General features: G+C 46.9%; 1 protein-coding gene across 6 annotated transcripts in view; it reads right to left on the reverse strand.

Annotated features, from left to right (window-relative positions):
* Positions 1 to 364: 364 nt before the first annotated feature.
* The window catches only part of CLCN3 (chloride voltage-gated channel 3), an 84629-nt gene continuing 64173 nt past the window's right edge, over positions 365 to 20820 (reverse strand). For 4 of the 6 annotated variants that reach the window (XM_060102674.1, XM_060102671.1, XM_060102672.1 and 1 more), the window contains 6 exons: positions 19431 to 19976; positions 17027 to 17213; positions 13924 to 14322; positions 9040 to 9256; positions 4605 to 4680; positions 365 to 3101 (listed from right to left, as the gene is read on the reverse strand). In XM_060102674.1, coding sequence (XP_059958657.1) covers positions 2943 to 3101; positions 4605 to 4680; positions 9040 to 9256; positions 13924 to 14322; positions 17027 to 17213; positions 19431 to 19976 — 1584 coding nt within the window. In that variant the 3' untranslated portion in view covers positions 365 to 2942. The remainder of the gene's footprint in view (positions 3102 to 4604; positions 4681 to 9039; positions 9257 to 13923; positions 14323 to 17026; positions 17214 to 19430; positions 19977 to 20820) is intronic. The other 2 variants (XM_060102675.1, XM_060102676.1) reach the window with 1 other exon arrangement.

Genomic DNA, 20820 nt, shown 5'->3' on the forward strand with positions numbered 1-20820 from the left:
TTCCACAGCGCACCCGGCACCACCTCCTCGCAGGCAGTTCTCTCAGCAAACCTCCACACTTGTTCTTAAAAGCACACGGTGCCGCTGACTCACGCGTCGCCTTTCAGGGGTGTGACAGCAAACTGAGAGCCATCTCTGTGCGGGCCCGGAGACGCTGCCGACCCCATCGCTGGTACGTCTACCTGCTGTCACCCCAGCGTCTGTCCCCTGTCGCTCCTGCCTGCAAAGGACAGCACCGGCCCTGTAACGCGAGAGACGCGGGACGACCCTCCCCCAACTTCGAAGCTGCGCGCCGGGCGCCTCGGCTGCACCACGGCTGTGACCGCGGGGGACAGTGACAGAGGGAATCAAAGGCCAAACCACACACTGTCATACAGATTTTAATAGTTTCTGATTGACTCATCACAGTAACCATTTTTACTGTAATGATATGCAGCTTTACTACATGAGTATAAATAAAAACAGATAAATACAGCTCTAGGCAACATCACAGATTAACAAACTAAGCATTCTTCATGAGCCAAAACTGAAAACAATGCTGAATAAGAAGAGATGCTGACACCCTTGCCCATTCTCATCATACCTTCTCTAAAAGGGTACTCAAATGAGGCGCTCCACCCACATCGGTCAATCTGTTCGCCCACGAGCCAGGCACATGGATCTCATGGTCTCCAGTGTTCCCTCCATTGGCTGAAAAGCAGACACACCCCAACGTACCAAAAGGAAAAGTGGAACAGAGTGACGCAGACAACCACAAGCGCACTGGAGACACGGCCCCCCTCCCCTGTCTCAGCAGGGCGGACACACCGAGAAGAAAATCAACATCCGCCCGAGATGTCAGTCTCTGAAGCAGGACCTGAAATCGGAAAGGAAACGTGGGAGACAAAATCCACGCCACGTGTGACTTCGTGAGGCCACGCCTCTCGGGGGCAAATGCACGGATGACAGGTCGAGAGGAGACGCACAGGACCATCATTCAGGAAGGACTGCCCTCCAGACACCAGGAAGAAAGCGTGGAGGCGGCCAACAGGGGAGGAACGGGAACAAAACACTAACTGCAGGCAGACAGCAAAACTCAGAAGGTCTCGCGAAATTCCTAACATTTTGCTCAGCTCTCAACTGTCACTCTAATCTGGCCGCATGATCTTATAAACCTTCCAGATCGTAAAGATCTTCCGTGATCTCACAGATCTTACAGATACATTAAGAACCAGGAAGTGAAGAACCACTGCTAAAATGTAAAAACAGCTCATTGCCAGTTATGTTTCAGAAAATGTGCCCGTAAAAATTCATTTTTGCCTCTTTTAGGCCAGTGCTTCAAGTAAACTGCCTTTGCCAATAGTGAATTAAGACCACGATTAAGTCAGATATTTCCAAAACCCACAATTCCAAACACATCCCAGAACATTTTCAACTCATCCTGCAAAAAAGTGCAGTGTGGATTCAAAACATCACTGGACACCTGGACGCGACCTATGCAAAGATTCACAGGTTCTGTTCAGATTAACGTTTTAACTGCCACCTCTGCAATTCTACTGTTTTCATTTCATTTTTTTTTAAAGGTTAACAGTATTTAACTTTTGGTTTTAATCTGCAAAATAATATGTAGTGTTTCAGCTTCCAGTTAATGAGTCAAAATGGACAGGTCAGAAGACAACCCAGGGGATGGCAGTGAAAGATCAGAAAAGGTTTCCGTACACATCTGATCACAGAGAAATAACCATAACCACATCTTAAACCCTTGTTCCCACTGTAAACTTTGTTCATATCTCCATATTTCTAAGTCTGAATTAGTCTACAAAAATCACATTAAAAAGGTAAAATTACTTAAGTGAGATATTAACTGATCTGTATTTTATAAATTTTAATCCATAAAAATATAAATAAGAATGGTAAATTTTTAAGAAAGAAATATACATTTAGTGCAAGTTATGAATTACATTTCTTCTTCAGTGTCAGCAGTAAAACACCTTGAGGAAAGAAAAGAAAAGAAAAAGACTGATCTAATTTCAAGAAAAAGAAAATTCCAGTGTTTAAACATGCAACTCATACCAGGTGCAGCTAAACAGAATTCTTCCTTCTCGTCACTGTCAAGGAAGCAGCATCTTGTCTCCTTACGCTCAACAGTACGTGTGTATTATAGGAGTTTTAGAAACAGAAAATCTGCATACGACCAGGTCACATTATCCATAAAGTCAGAGAGGGGCGGAAAAAAAAGCAAAAAGAAAACTGTTTATCCTCACAAGTCAAGTTCCCCGTCGTTGGTTCTGAATCACACGGCACCCGAGCGGGAGCTCGTCTCTCCTCCGCGGAGGTCTTCCCGGTGCCACGGCCCCTGTCGGCGCCCATGTGACTGCACCGAGCATCTCGTGACGGGGCAAACTACAGGGTTAAGGGCACAAGAAACACTCCCTTCTTCTGTGTGAAACCTCAGTACAACCTCAGTACATCTCAATATGAGAAAGGACTGCTTCCAAAGGGCACACCAACTTACAGAGGCTTTGTTAGAGCGCGCGAGAGAGGGGCGGCGGGGAGAGGGAGAAGCTCGTCCGGAATGTAGAAAGGTAGCGCCTTAACTGTACACTTCATGAGTTAAACAGAAAAGTTTTGATTAAAAAAGGGCAAGACCTTGCAGTCTTAGAGATGGCTCGATTCAGAGGGATCCCTCCCGGAACAGGCACGTCTCCGCGGTGCTGGAGAGCAGGCCGGGGGCCGGGGTCAGGCTCGGCCGCCCTCCCTGTGGAGGGAGGCCCAGGCCGCACCCCGGGCTGAGCGCATCCAGCGCAGACAGCAGACCACGTGGCCCCCTCGTGGGACGGGAGATACTCACCGGCCTCCTTCTCTCCCTCCTTTCCCTCCCCAAACAACTCCCCCATTCCACCAGCAGGACTGCAAACCACGTTGCAGCAGCCCGGCTTTTCTATTTCCTTTTCGGAAGGGGGTTAAAGCACGGCGCTGCTCAGCAGGCAGGCCTCCTCCCCGGCCTCCTCTCCCTCTGACGTCACGGGACTCAGTTGAACATTATGGACGCGGGGTCTTGGTTTGCCGTCTGGGCCATATGACGGAGGATATCTTTTTTTGTGATGATACCAAGGAGGCGTCTGAAAAGGATAAACAGAAGGCTGACGTTAAAATCAACCGGAAAAGAAGAGAGGAGCTAAATCCACAGCTAAACCCTTTTTGTTGACAGGAGTACAGCAAAGCAAGCAGCCCGAGTCTGTATTTTCTAAAAGCATTTTATCGGTGAAGATAATTAAATACCCAGCACCCATCCTTGGATATAACGAGTACGACGTCACGGACAGCTCGGTGTCCTTTCCCCGAGACCGAGGACTGAGCCCCCCTGAAGCAGAGCCACTCTGAGTAACGTGTGCCAGCGAGAAAGGGACAAAGACGGGAGGACGTAGAACAGAAAAGGACGCTGACCCCACCTGAGAAGGAGGATGTGTTCCCACCGCATCAAGAAAGACGTGTCTGATGACCAAATCCCCTCAGTGTTCCACTTTTTTTAAAGCCAAAATGAACTAACTTTAAAAAAATAACTTAAGGATTGCCCAGTTGTATGCAGAATCTACATGAAAGCACATACAACTGCGATAAAATGCATATAAAATGGTCAACACAGAATTTCAATCCCAAACTTCAGAATCCCAAGAATAAATCTCTGAGACAACCCAAATTTCTAGTACAGTCATCAATGTCTTCCTTTTTTGATTTTGGTCAAAAAAGTTCAGATACAGTGCTTTTATGAAAGTCTGAGTTGTTAATGCTTACATTAAAAGATAGGTGAAAACGTCAAGAAGCAGTCCTGAAAGATGATTATAGATGAAGCAGAAAGCAGAGTGGATGGGTAGCTACTTACTATTCTGGTTAGTAGCTTTTTTTAAAAAAGGATGCATGAAACACTTGTGAAGGGTTAGCGCACAACAGGGGTGCCTGGTCGGTGCTGGACTGGGACAGGTCTCACGGAGGGATGGCAACTGCAGGGCAAGACAGTTCCAGGCAGTAACGGCCAAAGCCAGGCCACTTATCGGATGATTCAAAATCATCTCCAGTCATGACCCCACTGGGACAGAGAGCCAGTTAGAACCACCGCACATGGCTCTCAAAGCTGCTGACAGCGTTCTAGAAACAGCCTGCGAAGGGCACCGGGGCCCACGCCCCAGGGCTCTGCAGGTACGGCAGAGAACGGAGGCCCGTGACAACCACGTCTGAGCCAGAGTCCCCACAAGACGGCCAAAGACCAGGGAACAAGACAGAGACGGGGCGGGGCTGGGGGACACTGTAAGCAGAGCGGCTGTCCTCGAGGGCACGTATTTGCCGCAAGAACGTCCAAGAGGGTCCACTCGTCCGCCGACCAACTGCCTACAGCCCCAAATCCAAGGAAAGACCCTGATGGGAGGTGGGACCCGCTGGCCCTCCCTACGGTGGGGCCTGGACACGCCCCCAGCCTCGCGGACAGACTGCGGGCGTGTGGGGGCCGGAGGGTCACGGCCCCCAGGTTCCCGCCTCGGCCCCGGCGGTCTGGCGGCGTGTGCCCAGGTGCACGGTCACGTCACAGCGCGCCCCCCACCCCCGGGTCTGGGGAGCAGCTGCGTGATCACCAGGGGCTCGGCGCGCCGCGTCAGCTCCTCCAGATGCTCTACCATGTTCTTCTTGGTGATGATCCCCAAGACGGTCCTGCAACAGACCACGTGATGCTAATGACTGCGGGAGAACTGAGGCGGGAGGGGCTTCCAATCATAATGATAGAGAATGCGAGAAAAAATTAAAACATGAACCATAAGAACGCTTTCATGAGCTTTAGGAAAACAAACACAAAAATGATCTGAAATCCCAGGTCCCACTGCACGAATTGTACTGACTTTCCAAAGTGACATGATCCTATTTGAAACACTGGTGGGTGGTTATCCTTTTTAAATTAAAAATCAAACGCTCACAATGACGATGACTACAAAAAAGTACAAAGAAACAGCATCCATCACAGCTACGAAACTCTGAAATGGAGCTTCATTTTCTGCGTTCTTCCCACAGAGGAGAGCGTTTCTCTCATTTCTGAAATGTCGCCCGCGGCCCTCCTCACTGGGCCCACCCTGCCGGGGAAAAGGCAGAGGCGGCTCAGGCTCCTCGGGCTCTGGCCTCCAAGCCTCTTGCCTGTCAAGAGACTTAAGAAACCCCGTCACTATTACTTGGAATTAAAATGAAAGAAAACGCACACTAAATAAAGCTGACTAATACACGAGCTCCCTGATTTTCAGGACCTGCCAAATTCTGCTTCTTAAAATAAGCTTAATAAAAATGATTTTTTGATTTTATACATTTTTCTCTAAATAATGATTATTTCTCGGTTAATATCATTATTATAACATCAAGCAAGATGATGAACAAATTCTCATGAGGGTACTTGAAAATAATTCAACTGCTTTTTAATCATTAAAACAAAATTCTGGTAACTGGCTTTATAATGGAAGTGAATGACTTCAACTACAATGTATGGCAATACAGACGGTGAATGTCAAGAACCCTAAAAAGCTTTCATCTTTGAATTCTGAAAGCCCATTCAGCGTGCCCTTCAGGATGACTGGATGTCCCTGTGATCTGGTTAAGTCAGCACTGTATGGCACTGCCTCAGACCATCCTGACTTCCCAAAGAAGTCACAGGGGACCTCGTTCAGTCAAAGGCTCTGGTCCCCCACCGATGTCAGTTATAAAGCTGTCACTGGGGGATGCTCGGGGCGGGGCGGCAAACAGGGAGGGTAGGGAATGGGAAAGGCAGAAACAGGTTCTTTGCTAATGTTTTCTCATTATGTTTTAAAATAACATACTTTGGGCTTCCCTGGTGGCGCAGTGGTTGAGAGTCCGCCTGCCGATGCAGGGGACACGGGTTCGTGCCCCGGTCCGGGAAGATCCCACATGCCGCGGAGCGGCTGGGCCCGTGAGCCATGGCTGCTGAGCCTGCGCGTCCGGAGCCTGTGCTCCGCAACGGGAGAGGCCACAACAGTGAGAGGCCCGCGTACCACAAAATAAATAAATAAATAACGTACTTTTCCTTAAGAACAAAGACAAACTAACTGAACAGTTCTCAGAGCATGGGAGCCAGTTTCCCTCCAAAAAGCTCAAAAAATGCACTACATAAAATAAACACTAACTCAATAGATGTTCTTCTCTGACAAAATGTTTGAGGTAAAACAGACAAAAACCATCTATTCACTTGCATTTATAGCTGGAATCAAGAAATGTGATCATCCTGACAATTCAGGAAAAGAATCGCAGTTTAGTTCTTACTCATTCTTTTCCACCCAGTTACATGCAATGATTAATTTCAGTTAATATGTTAGTAACGTCTGCCAAACCGCAAGGTACACAGTGAGGACAGTCACGAACTTATTAAAGACACAATGGCAAATTTATAGACTTCTAAAGTAATCTTCGTATTTACCAAGTAACAGCCCTAAAAAGGAGGAAATACACATATTTCCTCTCTTTAGTTACTGGAGAAAAGAGATTTGACAGTAATAAGGGCAAATTCAGTGCTGCTTTATTACTTTCAGAAGTGCAAGGAAAACCAATGCAAAATGGGATTCGCGTAGGAAACAATTTTCTGTTCCCTGGGGCAGGGGGGTGGGGGGGCGAACACTGACCTGAGAGTGAACAGGGCGTGACCCAGCATCTTCCCCAAGTATCAATACTGGTTTCCAAGAAACACCAGTCCCAGGAGTTCCTCTGCGCCCGTTTTCCTCCCCTAAAGGGTGCACGTTTGGAAAACCACGTTTGCTGTTCACCCCACTCTGAGAAGCTCCACAGTAAAGAACCTCCACTGTATTTAATCCAACCCTTTACAAACACATATGGTCACGGACCTCTTTTTTGAGCCATTGTAGTTAACATCCTGCTGGTTCCACCAAGACTAAAAGATTTTGAGAAATTCTGCTAATCAGAATACACAACGTGGGGAACCTTCAACGCTGACCGACACCCGCCTAGTCTCACTTTCTCCCTGCATCTCAGAGTCTAGGCTCCTCAGGTCTTCTTCCCCCCAAATACACAGTTATTTTCCACCTCGAAGGGCCCAGCATGAACTGTAACATGTTGACCATTAGACTCTCCACTGAAATGCAGAAGAGATGAGCTCTCTTCTTTTATCTTCCAGTCTATTTTCCTTGAAGGACATAAGTAAGGAAAATATAATCAAGGCCAATAAACATGAAAAGCCACCCCCCCTCCCACACTTTCTTACAAACAGGCCGGATCAGGTAAGATCTTCCTCAGCTGTCCCCCGCCTCCCCCCTTCACTCCTCTCCAGCGTCCGTGCTGCTGAGAACCTGAACTCCGTCAGCAGAGTGCACGACGGGCATGAACCCACACAGCCTGTGACGTGCTCCACCGGGACTGCAGAAGGACATCCACACTTGTTAAGACACAGGAGGACAAGCCACGCCAGGCACAGAGAGCAGCACAGAGCAGGTCAACGTTCAATAAGCCAACTCACTCCACCAGGCTTCCAAGCGAGCCATTCAATACTAAAAGGACCCCAAACCTCCATGAAAAGGTACTCCATTTAGCGTGTACTTATTAAGCTTTTTAAACAATGAAGTCTGGCACCATTACTCTTTAAATCAAACATTAAACAGAAGAAAGTAGTTATTTCACAACATTCACCTCTTCTCCCATCAGCATCTGTGGCATTTGATCGTCGGACTCCCTGCCCTTGATCAAGAGCTGCAACCCTCCAATGACTTATTTCCTCTTACCTAGACTTAATCTTAACTGGTTGGCACAGTGGAAACACCAATCATGGATCGAGTTCTCTAGCTTTCTGCTTCTGTTCCTAACCCAATACAGGCTAATATACTGTCCAAGAAAACAGCAGTTTAAGGAATCACAAAGAAAGAAGACAGACTCTATCGGTCAATCTCCACGTAAAGCAGCAAGAGGCTGGGCTTCCGAGCTGGAAGGCTACCTGACCCCTGAGCTACGCCGTGCTGATCACGTGTCTGGACACATCTCCCCAGCCTCGACGACCACCTCTGTGCAGGGGGCCGCAGAGGTAAATGAGAAACTCAAGGGAGGTGTCCCATCGGGAGGTGTTCACTTTCCCTCCTTTCTCTACAGAGGGGTCGTGTGTTTTGTCCCTACGGGACTGTTTGTTAAACCGCTGGGTCCTGTAAGTGTGCAGTGTTTCCAGGAGCCTCACGCGGCGCAGGGGAATCATCCCACGCACACACAGTCCAGCCTTGCTGTCATCCGCCTGCAGGTAAAACACTGTGCCTGAGGATTCCAAGTAGGAAGAGCCACACAGTAGGGATCAAGGGGCCCGGAGAGAAAGGGCAGGAGGCAGATGCCAGCCCAGAAGCAGGGGAGGGACGCCGGGCTGAGGCCCGTGCGCCGGGGCAGGCCCGCAGTGCGTCTCCACGCTGCCTGACACCCGCCAGGCCATGCCTCCCCACACTCCTACCGTGGGGAAACACGTGCAAAGTTTACGTGCAAAGGGCAGGGAAATCAATTGATACATTTTAAGTGCACTGGTGTTCATCTGCCAGCTCCTTATTCAAAAGATTTGTGGATGGAGACCACGGAAAAGCAGAAACAAAGCGTCTGCAAAAGGTTTTCATCTAATTCACAAACCTCGTTTAATTATATATGCTTTCCCTCATTACGCGATAAATCAAAGAGTAAACAGCAAAACATTTAGAAAGCTATTACTGTACTGGAGATGAATACTCTAACCATGGAACACTTACAAAAAGAGAACAGGGCGCCGCGGTGCTCCAGGCCGCGGGCTCCGCCGCCCTCTAAGAGGGGAAAGGCCCCCGGCCCGGCCCCGCCCACCCCGCACCAGGACGCCCCGGCTCCCTGCAGCTGCGAAGTGCCCCTGACAAATGTCACTTCCTGTTTTGGCAAAGACCTGGCAGTTGACACTCTGCTCGCCGTTGGTAAGTGGGACTCCGAGGAACCCCCTCCTCCCGGGAGGGCGATGGGGCTGACCGGGCCCCCCAGAGCGTCCCGCAGGCTGGCGGCGGCCCGGCCGAGCACACTCACCCGTTGTGCGTGACCAGGCACTGCCGCAGGCCCAGCTTCCGGAAGATGTCCACCACGATCTCCATGGGCGTGTGGTCCGTGACCGTGAATGGGCTCATGTCAAGGATGCTGCGGAGCTTCAGTGGCCGGGGACTCTCTGCTGGGAGGGACGGGGTGTGCTGCGCAAAGCACACGCGGGAACTGCCCACTATCCCTTCCTGTTTTTTTCTGGCACTCTCTGAAGAGACAGAGAAGACCAAAAATTAAAAAGCGGTAGGTTTTCTTTGGTTTGTTTTGTTTTCAGGACAACCTGCTTATTCAGAGATTTAAAACAATAAATAAACGTATCCTTTCGTTCCCCTCTTTCTTTTCCCATCTTCCTAACCAAGAAAAAAAAACGAATGAAAAGCCATTTAGCAATTTCTTAAGTTAGACAGAATTAGAATCCACCAATAACAAATCATCTTCATGCAGATAAAATGCATGTGGTATACTTATATCATGGTATAATTTTCTTTGCTGTGGTCTAACTTTGGGGGACAAGGAAGCATATTCGGAATACGGGCTTTTAAAGGTACACAAGTAACGACAGCACCACTGACTACAGGAACGCACCCCCGAGCGGCCTGCCTGTGCCGTGGGCCACTCCTCCTGCCTTGGAAGTGGGAGAATCGCATCCTTGCCTGGACCGTGCTGTCTGTCCTACCCCTGTGAACCAGCTAGTTCTTCCTCTTTTCTGATGTTCAAGCTTAATTTTCCAGGTGCGTCACGAGGTGGGTTGAAAGTACAGTTCCACACGTAACGGACGCCGACCGACTTCTGAGGTTTATCAGGCTCCGTTCGTTCCCGCTCTCCGGGGCTCCGCCTCAAGTGCTCCTGTCCTGTGCCTACTTCCTCCCTGCCACCTCTCAAACTGTGAGACAACAGGTGGCCAAGACGCAGAAAACGGCAGAGCAGGGGCAGAGGCCGTGGGGAGGAGAAGGAATCCCACGAGAGGGAGAGAATACACAAGCAAAGTGAGAGAGCTCACACTCCTCGTTAGTATGAATCCAAAGCTGTGTGTACAAATATCGTATCTGTCATACTGAACATATTCTGAACGTGAGTTTTGCCACAGAAATACGTAAGCCAAAATAACAAGCATCAGCCCTACACGAGCAGTGAGCCCAGCTCATACACACACACCGCGACGCCTTCTCCTCCTCCCGTCCAGCAAGGCCCTGCTTCACTGTGCGGTCACGGTCAGTGACGTTCTAGCCCTAGGGCTCCCTAAAGCACCTCAGAAGCATGAGAAGGGCACAGAGAAGAAGAAAGCCCATCGGCAACGGACATAAATGACTTCTGGAAAATGCTCGTGAAGCTGCTTTTGGCCCGTAGAAGCATCAGGCTAGTGGCTTGTGAATGGAGGAACGGAGGTGCTGTTAGCTTGTATGACAGTTGCTCTGTGAAACCTGGTAGTGGCAGATTCCAAAAACATCCCCCAGGGATCTACAGCTCTTTCACTTGTATTAATTTTAGAAACCAAAAGTCTCTATACTCATAAAATGGTGTTTCAACTACCTGAGCAGGTACAAAGCTAATTTTAACTCCCACAAAGAGATAAACAAAAGGCTGGTCCACGTACTGCAGTTCGGATTATTGAGTAAACGCTGTTTCACAGTCTAAGGCAGATAATAATACTGCCATGGGAAAAACCTTCAGCAGATCCTCTCTCCCAGGTGCACAAGCTAAACCTTTACTCTGAACAGAAGCTCCTGAGGGAGCAGGAGAAAAGGACGAGGGGAGCAGCCTAACTGTCACCGTGCCATGTACCTTTCTCGTGTTCAACATGTCGGCGGTATTCGAGTTCTCACGCATTAAGAATCTCCCTGTAAAGCTCACAGCTCCTAGCACGTAATCAGAAAGGAGCAAGTACACTTTTATACCTTAAGGTGGAAAATAGGAAAGATGATGCAATTCACACTATAAATGTAGTATTAAATATATGCTTCATTTTAAACAAATCTATAAAAAAGCATTCAGCCTCACTTTTACATCTGGACAAAAAAATGCAGGAGAAATGTCTCTCCATTTGGACTAAACTTTAACACAGTAAACTGTCATCTACTCCTGGTGAGAGTCCATGGCAGAACCACGACTTCGTGCAATCTGGAAATACCTTACAAAATTGCAAATGCACTACCCTCTGGTCCAGCGATTCCATTTCTAGTACTTCCCTACATCTGCATAGGCAAAACGTCAAGTACACAAGGTTATCAGATATGTGAGGTGGCAATTTTTATCATAGCAAGGCTGAAAACATCTTAAATGTCTATCAGCGGGAAGCGGATTTTAAAAAATCATGATGTATCCCACAATACATCCACTCAGTGGAGTACTGTGTAGCTGTTAAAAAAAAATGATTTGGAAAGATGTACAAGAAAACATTGCTTAGTGAAAAAAACAAGACACAGAACAGCACGTATTGGGTAGCATGTTATGACTTGTTTTTAAAAAAGGAGAAAATGTATACACTTACTTACACAGGCAGAGAATGATACCTACAGAAAACGTAAGAAGCCAAGGAGACAGCTGCCTACGGAGCTAAACTGGTGATTACGAGGTCGTGGGTGAGAGACTTTTCACTATATACCTTTTTTTTCTTTCTCTGTATGGCAATTCATCACTATAAACTTTTAATCTTCTCAAATTTGAATTATGTGAATGTACTATCTACATACAAACTAAAAAAAGGGACTTCCCTGGTGGCGCAGTGGTTAAGAACCTGCCTGCCAATGCAGGGCACACGGGTTCGAGCCCTGGTCCAGGAAGATCCCACATGCCGCGGAGCAACTAAGCCCGTGCGCCACAAACACTGAGCCTGTGCTCTAGAGCCCGCGAGCCACAACTACTGAGCCACGTTCCACAACTATGGAGCCCACACGCCCTAGAGCCCATGCTCCACAACACGAGAAGCCACTGCAATGAGAAGCCTGCGCGCTGCAACCAAGAGTAGCCCCCGCTCACCACAACTAGAGAAAGCCCACGCGCAGCAACATAAATAAAATGCAGCCAAAAATAAAATTAAATTAAAAAAAGAAACTAAAAAAAAATTTTAACGATATAACATAAAATTTAATGCCGAGTTTATAAATAAATTTGGAGAAAACTGCTCTTTTAAAATCTTGAGTTTTCCACCCCCAGACAGTATATAGTTCACAATTTATTCAAGCATTCCTTTAGGTCCTTTGATAAACTATTTTATATAAATATCTATAAACTATTATATACAAAACTCTAGTATACAGGTCTATTTCTCCCATTCAAAAACTAAAACTTTACCAAAATATATGTTGGCAAATATTTAAGGTATGTTAAAAAAAATCATGCTGTGACTAACCCTTCTGATGACATGAGTTGCTATTTCACACATCTAAAGTACCCTCATTCCCTTAAACTGACATTATCTGCTGGTCCCCAATGGTCTATTTCTCAAGACAGTAATAAAATCAACTTTTAAAAATATGTCCACAGAATCAATGGGAATATAAATAATTCTTAACTTTACCACTTTATCTTTTAAAAACCTGGGCTTTTTTTCCTTTAAATTTCTACATAAATTCCAAAATTCTGACCCTTTTCTTTTTTGCTTACTATTACAACGTAGTGAACAGCGAAACTCTTCTCCGACTGTAGGTCGGCCGTGGTGACGGCTCAGAGGCTGAAACACTTGAACGCGGCCACGTCTAACACACACTCTGACCACTCGGACAACTACCAGTCTATTAGCTCAAGGGAATGCTAGGCTTTGAGCAAGTCTCCCAAAGCTGCAGCCTTTCCTTAGCTGAACTGGATATTCTGCATAGGCTCTTTTCTTTCTTTCCTCTTTTTGCTTGAATAGCTCTTGTAAACTGAGCGCTTCCAGTTTGCCTTGAGATATGCTGCCCATCTACACCATCTAGCCTTCCCTCCTCAAATGGCTCAAGAACTGAAATATTTTACAACCCTTTGGCCACAGAGGTTAAGTTGGAGGGAGGTGACTGGCTTACAGGAATGACCTTTGGGGACAGGCTGAATGCTCTACATTTTCAGCTCTGAGTCCTCTACTGAACACCAGGAGTGGCTGGACGAAAATACCCTCTATCACAGGGGTCCCCAACCCCTGGGCCACGGACCAGTACCGGTGCGCGGCCCGTTAGCAACCAAGCCACACGGCAGGAGGTGAGCGGCAGGCGGATGAGCAAATGAAGCTTCATCGGCCGCTCCCCATCACTCGCACCACCGCCTGAGCCATCCCCCATCCCTACCCACCCACCCAGTCCGTGGAAAAACTGTCTGCTGTGAAACCAGTCCCTGATGCGAAAAAGGCTGGGGACCGCTGCTTTAAACTATATATTACAAGTTAATACTGTAAATCTACATCCAAAAATTGAAAAACCAAAACCCTACGGATCTGACATGAGACAGACCAAAGATGATGGAATTTTCAGCAACCTGCATTCAAATAAGCCAACTTTATTAACTACAAGCTGTATGCCTTGTATTAACATACAAGCTGTATGCCTCGGCAGTTACTAAGGCCTTGTATTACATGCTATTATGAATACTGTCAACAAGACTTATCTGAGTGAGAAAAGAAAGAGCCGGACTCCAGTCCCTGATAACAATGCCAAGTCAAAAGATAAAACAGTATTTAGCTGGAAAGCATCCCACGGAAAAGGGTAAATTCCCTTCCTAAAGCACCTAAGATATTACGAGACATAAAATACACCACTTGTCCCCACGAACCCAACCAATTAAATTTTATAGCTTTCCTTTCTTTCAGAAATCTATGACATATTTATATTCGTCCACCTAGGTATCTAGATACCAATAGACAGAGCCGTAGATAGACGTATATGTGTGTGTAGTTCTTTAAAAGGGTACCTATTGCAATTGTCAGGTCTCTTCTGAGGGCAAATCCCACTAATCTCTGAGACTCTTTGGACATTATGACAGGAAAGCCGTTGTAGCTGGTCTCGTTAATCATGTTTTCTATGTCATCCACGGTCATGTTGTCCTGGGTCAGGACGGCCAGGGGAGGGTCACTCCTCCGAGGTCTCATGACGTCAGCAGCCAGGGTGGTATGAGTGAATTCTTCTTTTGCATCCAAGAAAGGGTATCCGTTTAGCCGGATGTGAGCTTCATAAATGCCTTCCCGCCCAAAGGCATCTCCAACCCATTTACTGGTCATTACTGCGGCCATCAGGGGAACAATATACTCCAAGCCTCCAGTGAGCTCAAAAACAATGACCACCAGGGACACAGTCATCCTTGTCACACCACCTGAAAAAAATAAGACCACAGGTCAGCAAGGGCAGGGTCCTCACCAATCCACGGTGGGAGAATTTCTGCACTAGGCAGGCAGACACAAATTATAAACGGAACTTAGTGCAAAGGATCATCGCTATTTTAATAAGATCTAGAGAAAACAATCTTCTTTGTTCATAACACAGAAGACTATTAACATAACATTTTAAAACTGGTTTACTTCAGATAAAAAAAAGCACAGCTGACCGACTAATACAGATTGCCATTTTGGTTTACTGCTATCACAAAGACATAATTTCACCGCTATAAAAGCTTACAATTAATCCTTAAAGAACTTGGTGAAGCACATCATAGCTAACTTGTTTACTACCAATTTACAAATTAAACTCATGGGTAGAATATTAAATTAATACATTTCTCCCCTCTAAATCTCTTCCAAATGAATAAAACACTCTGACGCCTTGCGGTTTCTGTTAACAGTGTAATGCCCCCGCTTAGAAAACTCACCTGAACTATTCCAGGTACCTACCAGATCACTGTGAACCCTGCTCCCTGCTGAGGCCTCCCTGACCCAGGCCCCTCCACCCACGCTGTGTCTGTCCCGTGTCTCTGGCTATCCACACCTTATCTTCCGGCTATGCTGGTCTCATTTCCAACTGTGAAGACTCTGGGGGACCCACTGTCGCAGAAACCACCACACACTCAAAGCCAAACCCCTCTCCTCCCCCAGAGAGCTCCCATCCCGGCCCCCAACTCCAGGACCAGATAACACATTCCTCCTGACAACCCAGTGGCCACTCCCGGTTCATCCCTTTACTCTATCCCAACATCTAGACTCTCACCTAGTCCCAGCTGATGTGCTCTGCAAACATCTATCTAGTAGGGGCCCCTTTCTCAGTATTCTCTCTATTACCCACCTAGTCACACCCTCAAGTCTCAGCTCCTGAATTTGAATACTGTTTCATCTAACCTCCCGTTATCTTCCACCCACTTTTTTTTTTTTTTTTCTTTTTGCGGTATGCGGGCCTCTCACTGTTGTGGCCTCTCCCGTTGCGGAGCACAGGCTCCGGATGCGCAGGCCCAGCGGCCATGGCTCACGGGCCCAGCCGCTCCGCGGCATATGGGATCCTCCCAGACCGGGGCACGAACCCGTATCCCCTGCATCGGCAGGCGGACTCTTAACCACTGCGCCACCAGGGAGGCCCTCTTCCACCCACTTTATAAGCCATGTCCCCAGGTTAATCTTCCCTAAGTGCTACTTTCACCATGTTGCTCCTTTGCTCAAAAATCTACCAAGGCTTGTCAGTTGATACTGTGTGAAGCTAAAGCTCTTCCTTTTTGTTTTTTAACCTAAAAATAGAAGGGAGAAAGAACCTACTATATGTTAGGTATCTACACTATGCCAGGGATGCCCTAGGTGGTTTACAAAGGCTTTTATTTTTTTAACCAAGCACATATTTTACCAAGCACTGTGCTAACAGCTTTATATGCATTTTATTTTACATAATCCTCAAAAACAACTGTAGGAAATAAGTAGTTATTATTTCCATTTTAAAGATAAGAAAGATAAAAATCAAGCAGTAAAGGAATTTTCCCAAAATCATCCCACTAAAAATGGCAAAGCCACAACCCTGCCACGGATCTGACCAATTCCAAATAGAAATTCATCCTGACATAAGTCACTGCCTCCTTCTCACCAATCCACCTTTCTTTCCCAAAGTGCCCAAAATGCACTCTCTACTTCAACACTGCCGGGTTCTCCAAAGCCCCCCGCGTGCCGAGTTCACCCGTCCCAACCCGCTGTCTGCACATCACTCTCCTCTTCAACAAAGGTGGCTCCTTCAAGCCCTGCTCCTCTTCCAGAACCCCTGCCACCACCCGCCCTCTGGACGCCCGCAGGGCCCATGACGCTGCTCCTGCACTGGAGCCTTGTCCCCCACCCGCGTCTCGTGAGGGGAGGGCCCACGCTCACACTTCGCTCTGTACAGCCCACCGCACCCCGCGCGGCGCTCAGCACCAAGTGGATGCCTGCTTGCTGCTCTGCAGAAAACGATTCTTCCCAACACTTTCCTTTAATATTACACTTTAGAAGATCAATAACTACACAATTCTGGCTCACTGAACAAAACTGAGTCAAAATACCAGTTGTAATTAAATATTATAACCAAAGTTTAGTTGACATTTTAAATATAAAATAAAATAATGATTTTTCATGTCCAAGAGGACAAGAAATAGACTTAAGAATGTAATGCAGACATTTTGCTTTTCTTTGCCTTAGAACACTAGTTAGCTTTTTCCTTCGGCTGTAAATGCATCTTAAATGGAGGCAGCCTTGCAAAGGACCTTTTACTAAGGCTGACGGGGAACCTCTGCAGAGGCGGAGTAAAGGTACCCCTTAGCTCTGCTGAGTGCTAACCCAGGAACCACGCTAGAGGGGCTGCAGGTAAGCCAAGCACCCCGACAACGAAAAAACAAACACCTCCTTGGCCAGGATTCAAATCAAGCCTCTGTTGTAGTGAGATGTTTTCTGCTTACAGAATCACGCGATATTAAAAAGATGTTACCTGCTCCTACGGTTTTGCATGAACAAGTGTGCAGGGGCTGCCGAGATGAAAACCAGTGCCGCACAGGCCACATGCCTCGCCGTGCCCTCCTCTCCCACCCCGCTCCTCTCTCAGCCACAGACACGCGCGCGCGCGCCCGCGCAGGGCCCCGTTACCTAAGCACGCGGCCGCGCCGACCATGGCGTAAAGGCCAGGGGTGATGCAGTCGGCCCCGACCTCACACCACTCCTTGAAGATGAACCAGTCGTGGTGATAGTAGGCCAGCTGCTCCACTGCAATGCCCACGATGCGGCCGGCGATTGCACCGATGGCCATGCTGGGGATGAACAAGCCGGACGGGACCTGCAACGGGGCAAGAGCTCGGTGAGGCACGTCCTCTGAACGCCTGCTCCAGACCGACGGTCTAAGCCTTGAGGCACAACGCAAAATCCTGGTGCAAAGGAACTACAGCAAACCCTTGTTGTAACTGTAAGGGCAATAATCCCACCAGCTCAGTTACAAAGTAACAACCCACACTCCCCAGCCCAAAGAGAAGGTGACCCAAGGGTTATTTCTCCTTTAGCTCAGGGGTCTCTTCATGCCGGTCCCTTACATACACACACACATGAAATGATTAAAAGGCGCACAGTTTTCTTGATTCAATTTAGTGAGGAAACCAGGAACAGTACAGACCAACTATTTAACCAATATTAAAAGACCAACAAATCCAACCTGCCAGGCACGAAACGAGCCCAGCACAGAGCAATACGTGTTGACGACTGTGTCAGGTCATGAAAAGAATATGCACGTAGAAGGGATCAAAACAAACATTTCACTCTCCCACCAGGTAGGCCCTCGGCCAGAGTGGAGGGCTACGTGGGCCTTGGCGGCCTGCCCGCTGCCTCCGGCTTCCGCAGGAGAAAGTTGGATTTACAGAGCAAACTCCCTGCAGAAGGGGGGCTTTAGTGGCTCTTCTAACTTGATTCACTATGAAAAAAGGGGAAACTTCACGGCTTTTCTATGCCTTAAACCTTATGCCCAGCGGACTAAGGCAGAGCACAACAGAAGAGAGAGAGCGTGGTTCAAAGGCTGCTGCCGCTGCAGTCTGCTGAGCTGCAGCTGTCCTCCCGTGGCTCACGGTGGTGTGTCACTAGTGAATGGTAGCAGCTGCGTCAGCCACAGGGGCCGGCCTTTAAAGAACAAGGGTCCGAAGGACAGACATCGGATTCCCACACACATCACTGACGATCGTAAGAATTATATCTCTGGCAAATCACTAACTGATGAATGTTATTTCTCACTTTCATAAATTCAAAAGAAGCGATGTCCCGGGGCACAAGGCCTAGCTGCCTGAAACCCCTGGTGGAAAGGCCTGGTGCCCCCAGGCCTAGTGACTGAGCTCTGAGCCCACAGGGCCCTCTCCAGCCAACATCCCACAGCATACAGGAGGCAGACCAAGGGCTCCCCACAAACACCCACCCCCGAATTCCTGGGCATCGGTCTGCGGTCCGCCGCAGGGCTGTTTAATCAGCTGACCTGAAAACAGGAGGTTACCCCGATGATGTGGCTGGGCCTGAAGTAATCACAAAGGCTTTTCAAAGGTGAAAGAAGGCTTTAGAAGAGATTGTGTCAGAATGCTGAGATAAAGCAAAGACTTGACCAGCCATGGCTCTGAGGATGAAGGACGGGGCCAGGAACCAAGGCACGTGGAGGCTGGAAAAGGCAAGAAGACGGACTCTCCCCCAGAATCTCCGTGAATCCCTGTTTGCACCTTCACTTTAGCCCAGGGAGACCCAATTTGGATTTCTGATGTCCAGAACTGTAATAAATGTATGTGGCTTTGTGGTAATTTGTCACAGCAGCAACAGGAAGCTACTAAAAATGGTTTTTAATGGTTTTAAAACATGATGATGAATTCTCTGACACCCCTTCCCACTCTGAGGTATAGTGTGCGTCCCCTCCCTGAACCCGGGGCCTCTGTGACCGCACAGAGGAACAGAACTCAACAGGAGGCGTGCTGCAGGACATCCTTGGCTGGGTTAGAAACGGTCCTCTTGGAACCATGCTCTGGGGACCCTGAACTGCCACCATGTGAGGAATCTACCCACCCTGAGGCCACCAACAGGGAAAAACCAGAGACAGACAGCGCAGGAGCCCAGCTGTCTGAACCTGCGCAGCCCAGGTACCTGACACACGAATGGCTCTGAGATGCCTGACACACGAATGGCTCTGAAATGACCCGCCGAGCCGTGTCTTGATGACAACCGTGGAACTGACCACGAACACGATACGCCCAGCTGAGAGCTTCCCATCTTACTGGCCCAACAACAAGAGCACAGTAAGAGGTTCTCTTAAGCTGCTGGGTTTGGGGTAAGTTGTTAACCCAGCAAGAGACACCATGTTCAACAATATATCCTAAAAAATTCTTCTTTTCATGACTAAACCTTGAACCCAAAAGATAACTTTTTCAGCCTACATTTGAGAAGCAACCATCTTTAGATAAAACTTTCATTTCTCATTCCACATACAAGTTCTGAACCTGCCAAGACTACTTACGTATCACCTCACAGGCGCACCTACCTTGATACCAAAAGTAAACACTGTCATTATGATTTTAAAGATGAGTGCCAAGCATAACTGCCATATAGCTGAATATACGCCAAGGCCTGCTGGACGATCAGGAATGTCATCAACGATTTTACTGGCGTTCATGTCATTTCTGTAGTCACAGAGAGAAGAGGATTCCAGGGGGCCGCAGTCTGTAAAAAGCTCTTTAATCAGTTCGCTGGTGTTGAGCCTTGTGTAGGGATTAGGGAAGGCTGCCACAGCAGTGATGGCTGCAACAATGATGACCTCGAGTACAGGATACTTTCCAAACTTGGTGGATTTACGTCGGCGACACCAGGCGATATTTGCCCTAATGAAAAAGGCTCCCCATAGCCCTCCAAATACCCCGAGGAGAATAAAAGGAAACAGTTCAAAAAGGTACCATGGTGTATGATACTCCACATAAAAAAGGACCAGACGGCTATTACCAAATGGATTGATGGATCTCAAAACAAATGCAGCCACTAAAGCAGCAAAAAATGATCTCCATAAAGTTTTTAGAGGAAAATAATAGCTAACCTAAAAAAAAGGAAAAGAAAAATTAATGCTATAATTTTATAAGATAGTTCTGATATGTTATAACTTGAACAGTAAATGTCAACACTCTAAATTTTGCTGCAGCTAGAATTTACATATAATGGATTTTACCGTGGTAAGAAAAATACCACTATTTAGTAACTTTGGCTATCACATCATTACTAATTCACTGTATCAACTGATTATAAATGTCTAATAATTATTTAAAATACCGAGCATCGTGTTATTTTTAAAATGAGCTTCATGCCAATTCAATCATGGTAGTTAAGAATAAATGTACCACCACCAACTCCTGTTAGTTCATAAAGAAGTATTTAATTTCCCTCTTAGATATTAAAGCAAAAAGAAGAACATAAACAACTGGGGGAGAAAAGTAAATTTTAAACATTTCTAAGTCACATTTTTGTGTAGATGTGTAAAAACTCTTAAGCACCAGTGAGAACACAAAAACAAAATATTCCACTGAAGCGACTAGAATTATTTCCTTAAACATCAATAACTGCCACAGAAATAATCACACAAGAAAAACTTAAAAAGACGACTTAGAAACTGATTAAAAATCTTTAAATAAAAACAAGGCTATAATTTAGCCAATAAGGATTGTTTCCAATATTTTCTATTTGTGCTTACTCTTAATTATGTTCAACAAAGTTAAATTTTAAATAATCACTAACATTTTATACATGAATAATATTTTTTAAAGACGTTTCTCAATAAAGAATATATTTTCATGACTTTTTAATGTAAGAAAGTGAAAAATAACTATGAAAATAAATTTGAAAACTTAAAAGCAAAGTCTGTATCTATTACACTAGCTATAAAACTG

Source organism: Mesoplodon densirostris, chromosome 6 (assembly GCF_025265405.1).
Source record: "Mesoplodon densirostris isolate mMesDen1 chromosome 6, mMesDen1 primary haplotype, whole genome shotgun sequence".
Taxonomy (NCBI): Eukaryota; Metazoa; Chordata; class Mammalia; order Artiodactyla; family Ziphiidae; genus Mesoplodon; species Mesoplodon densirostris.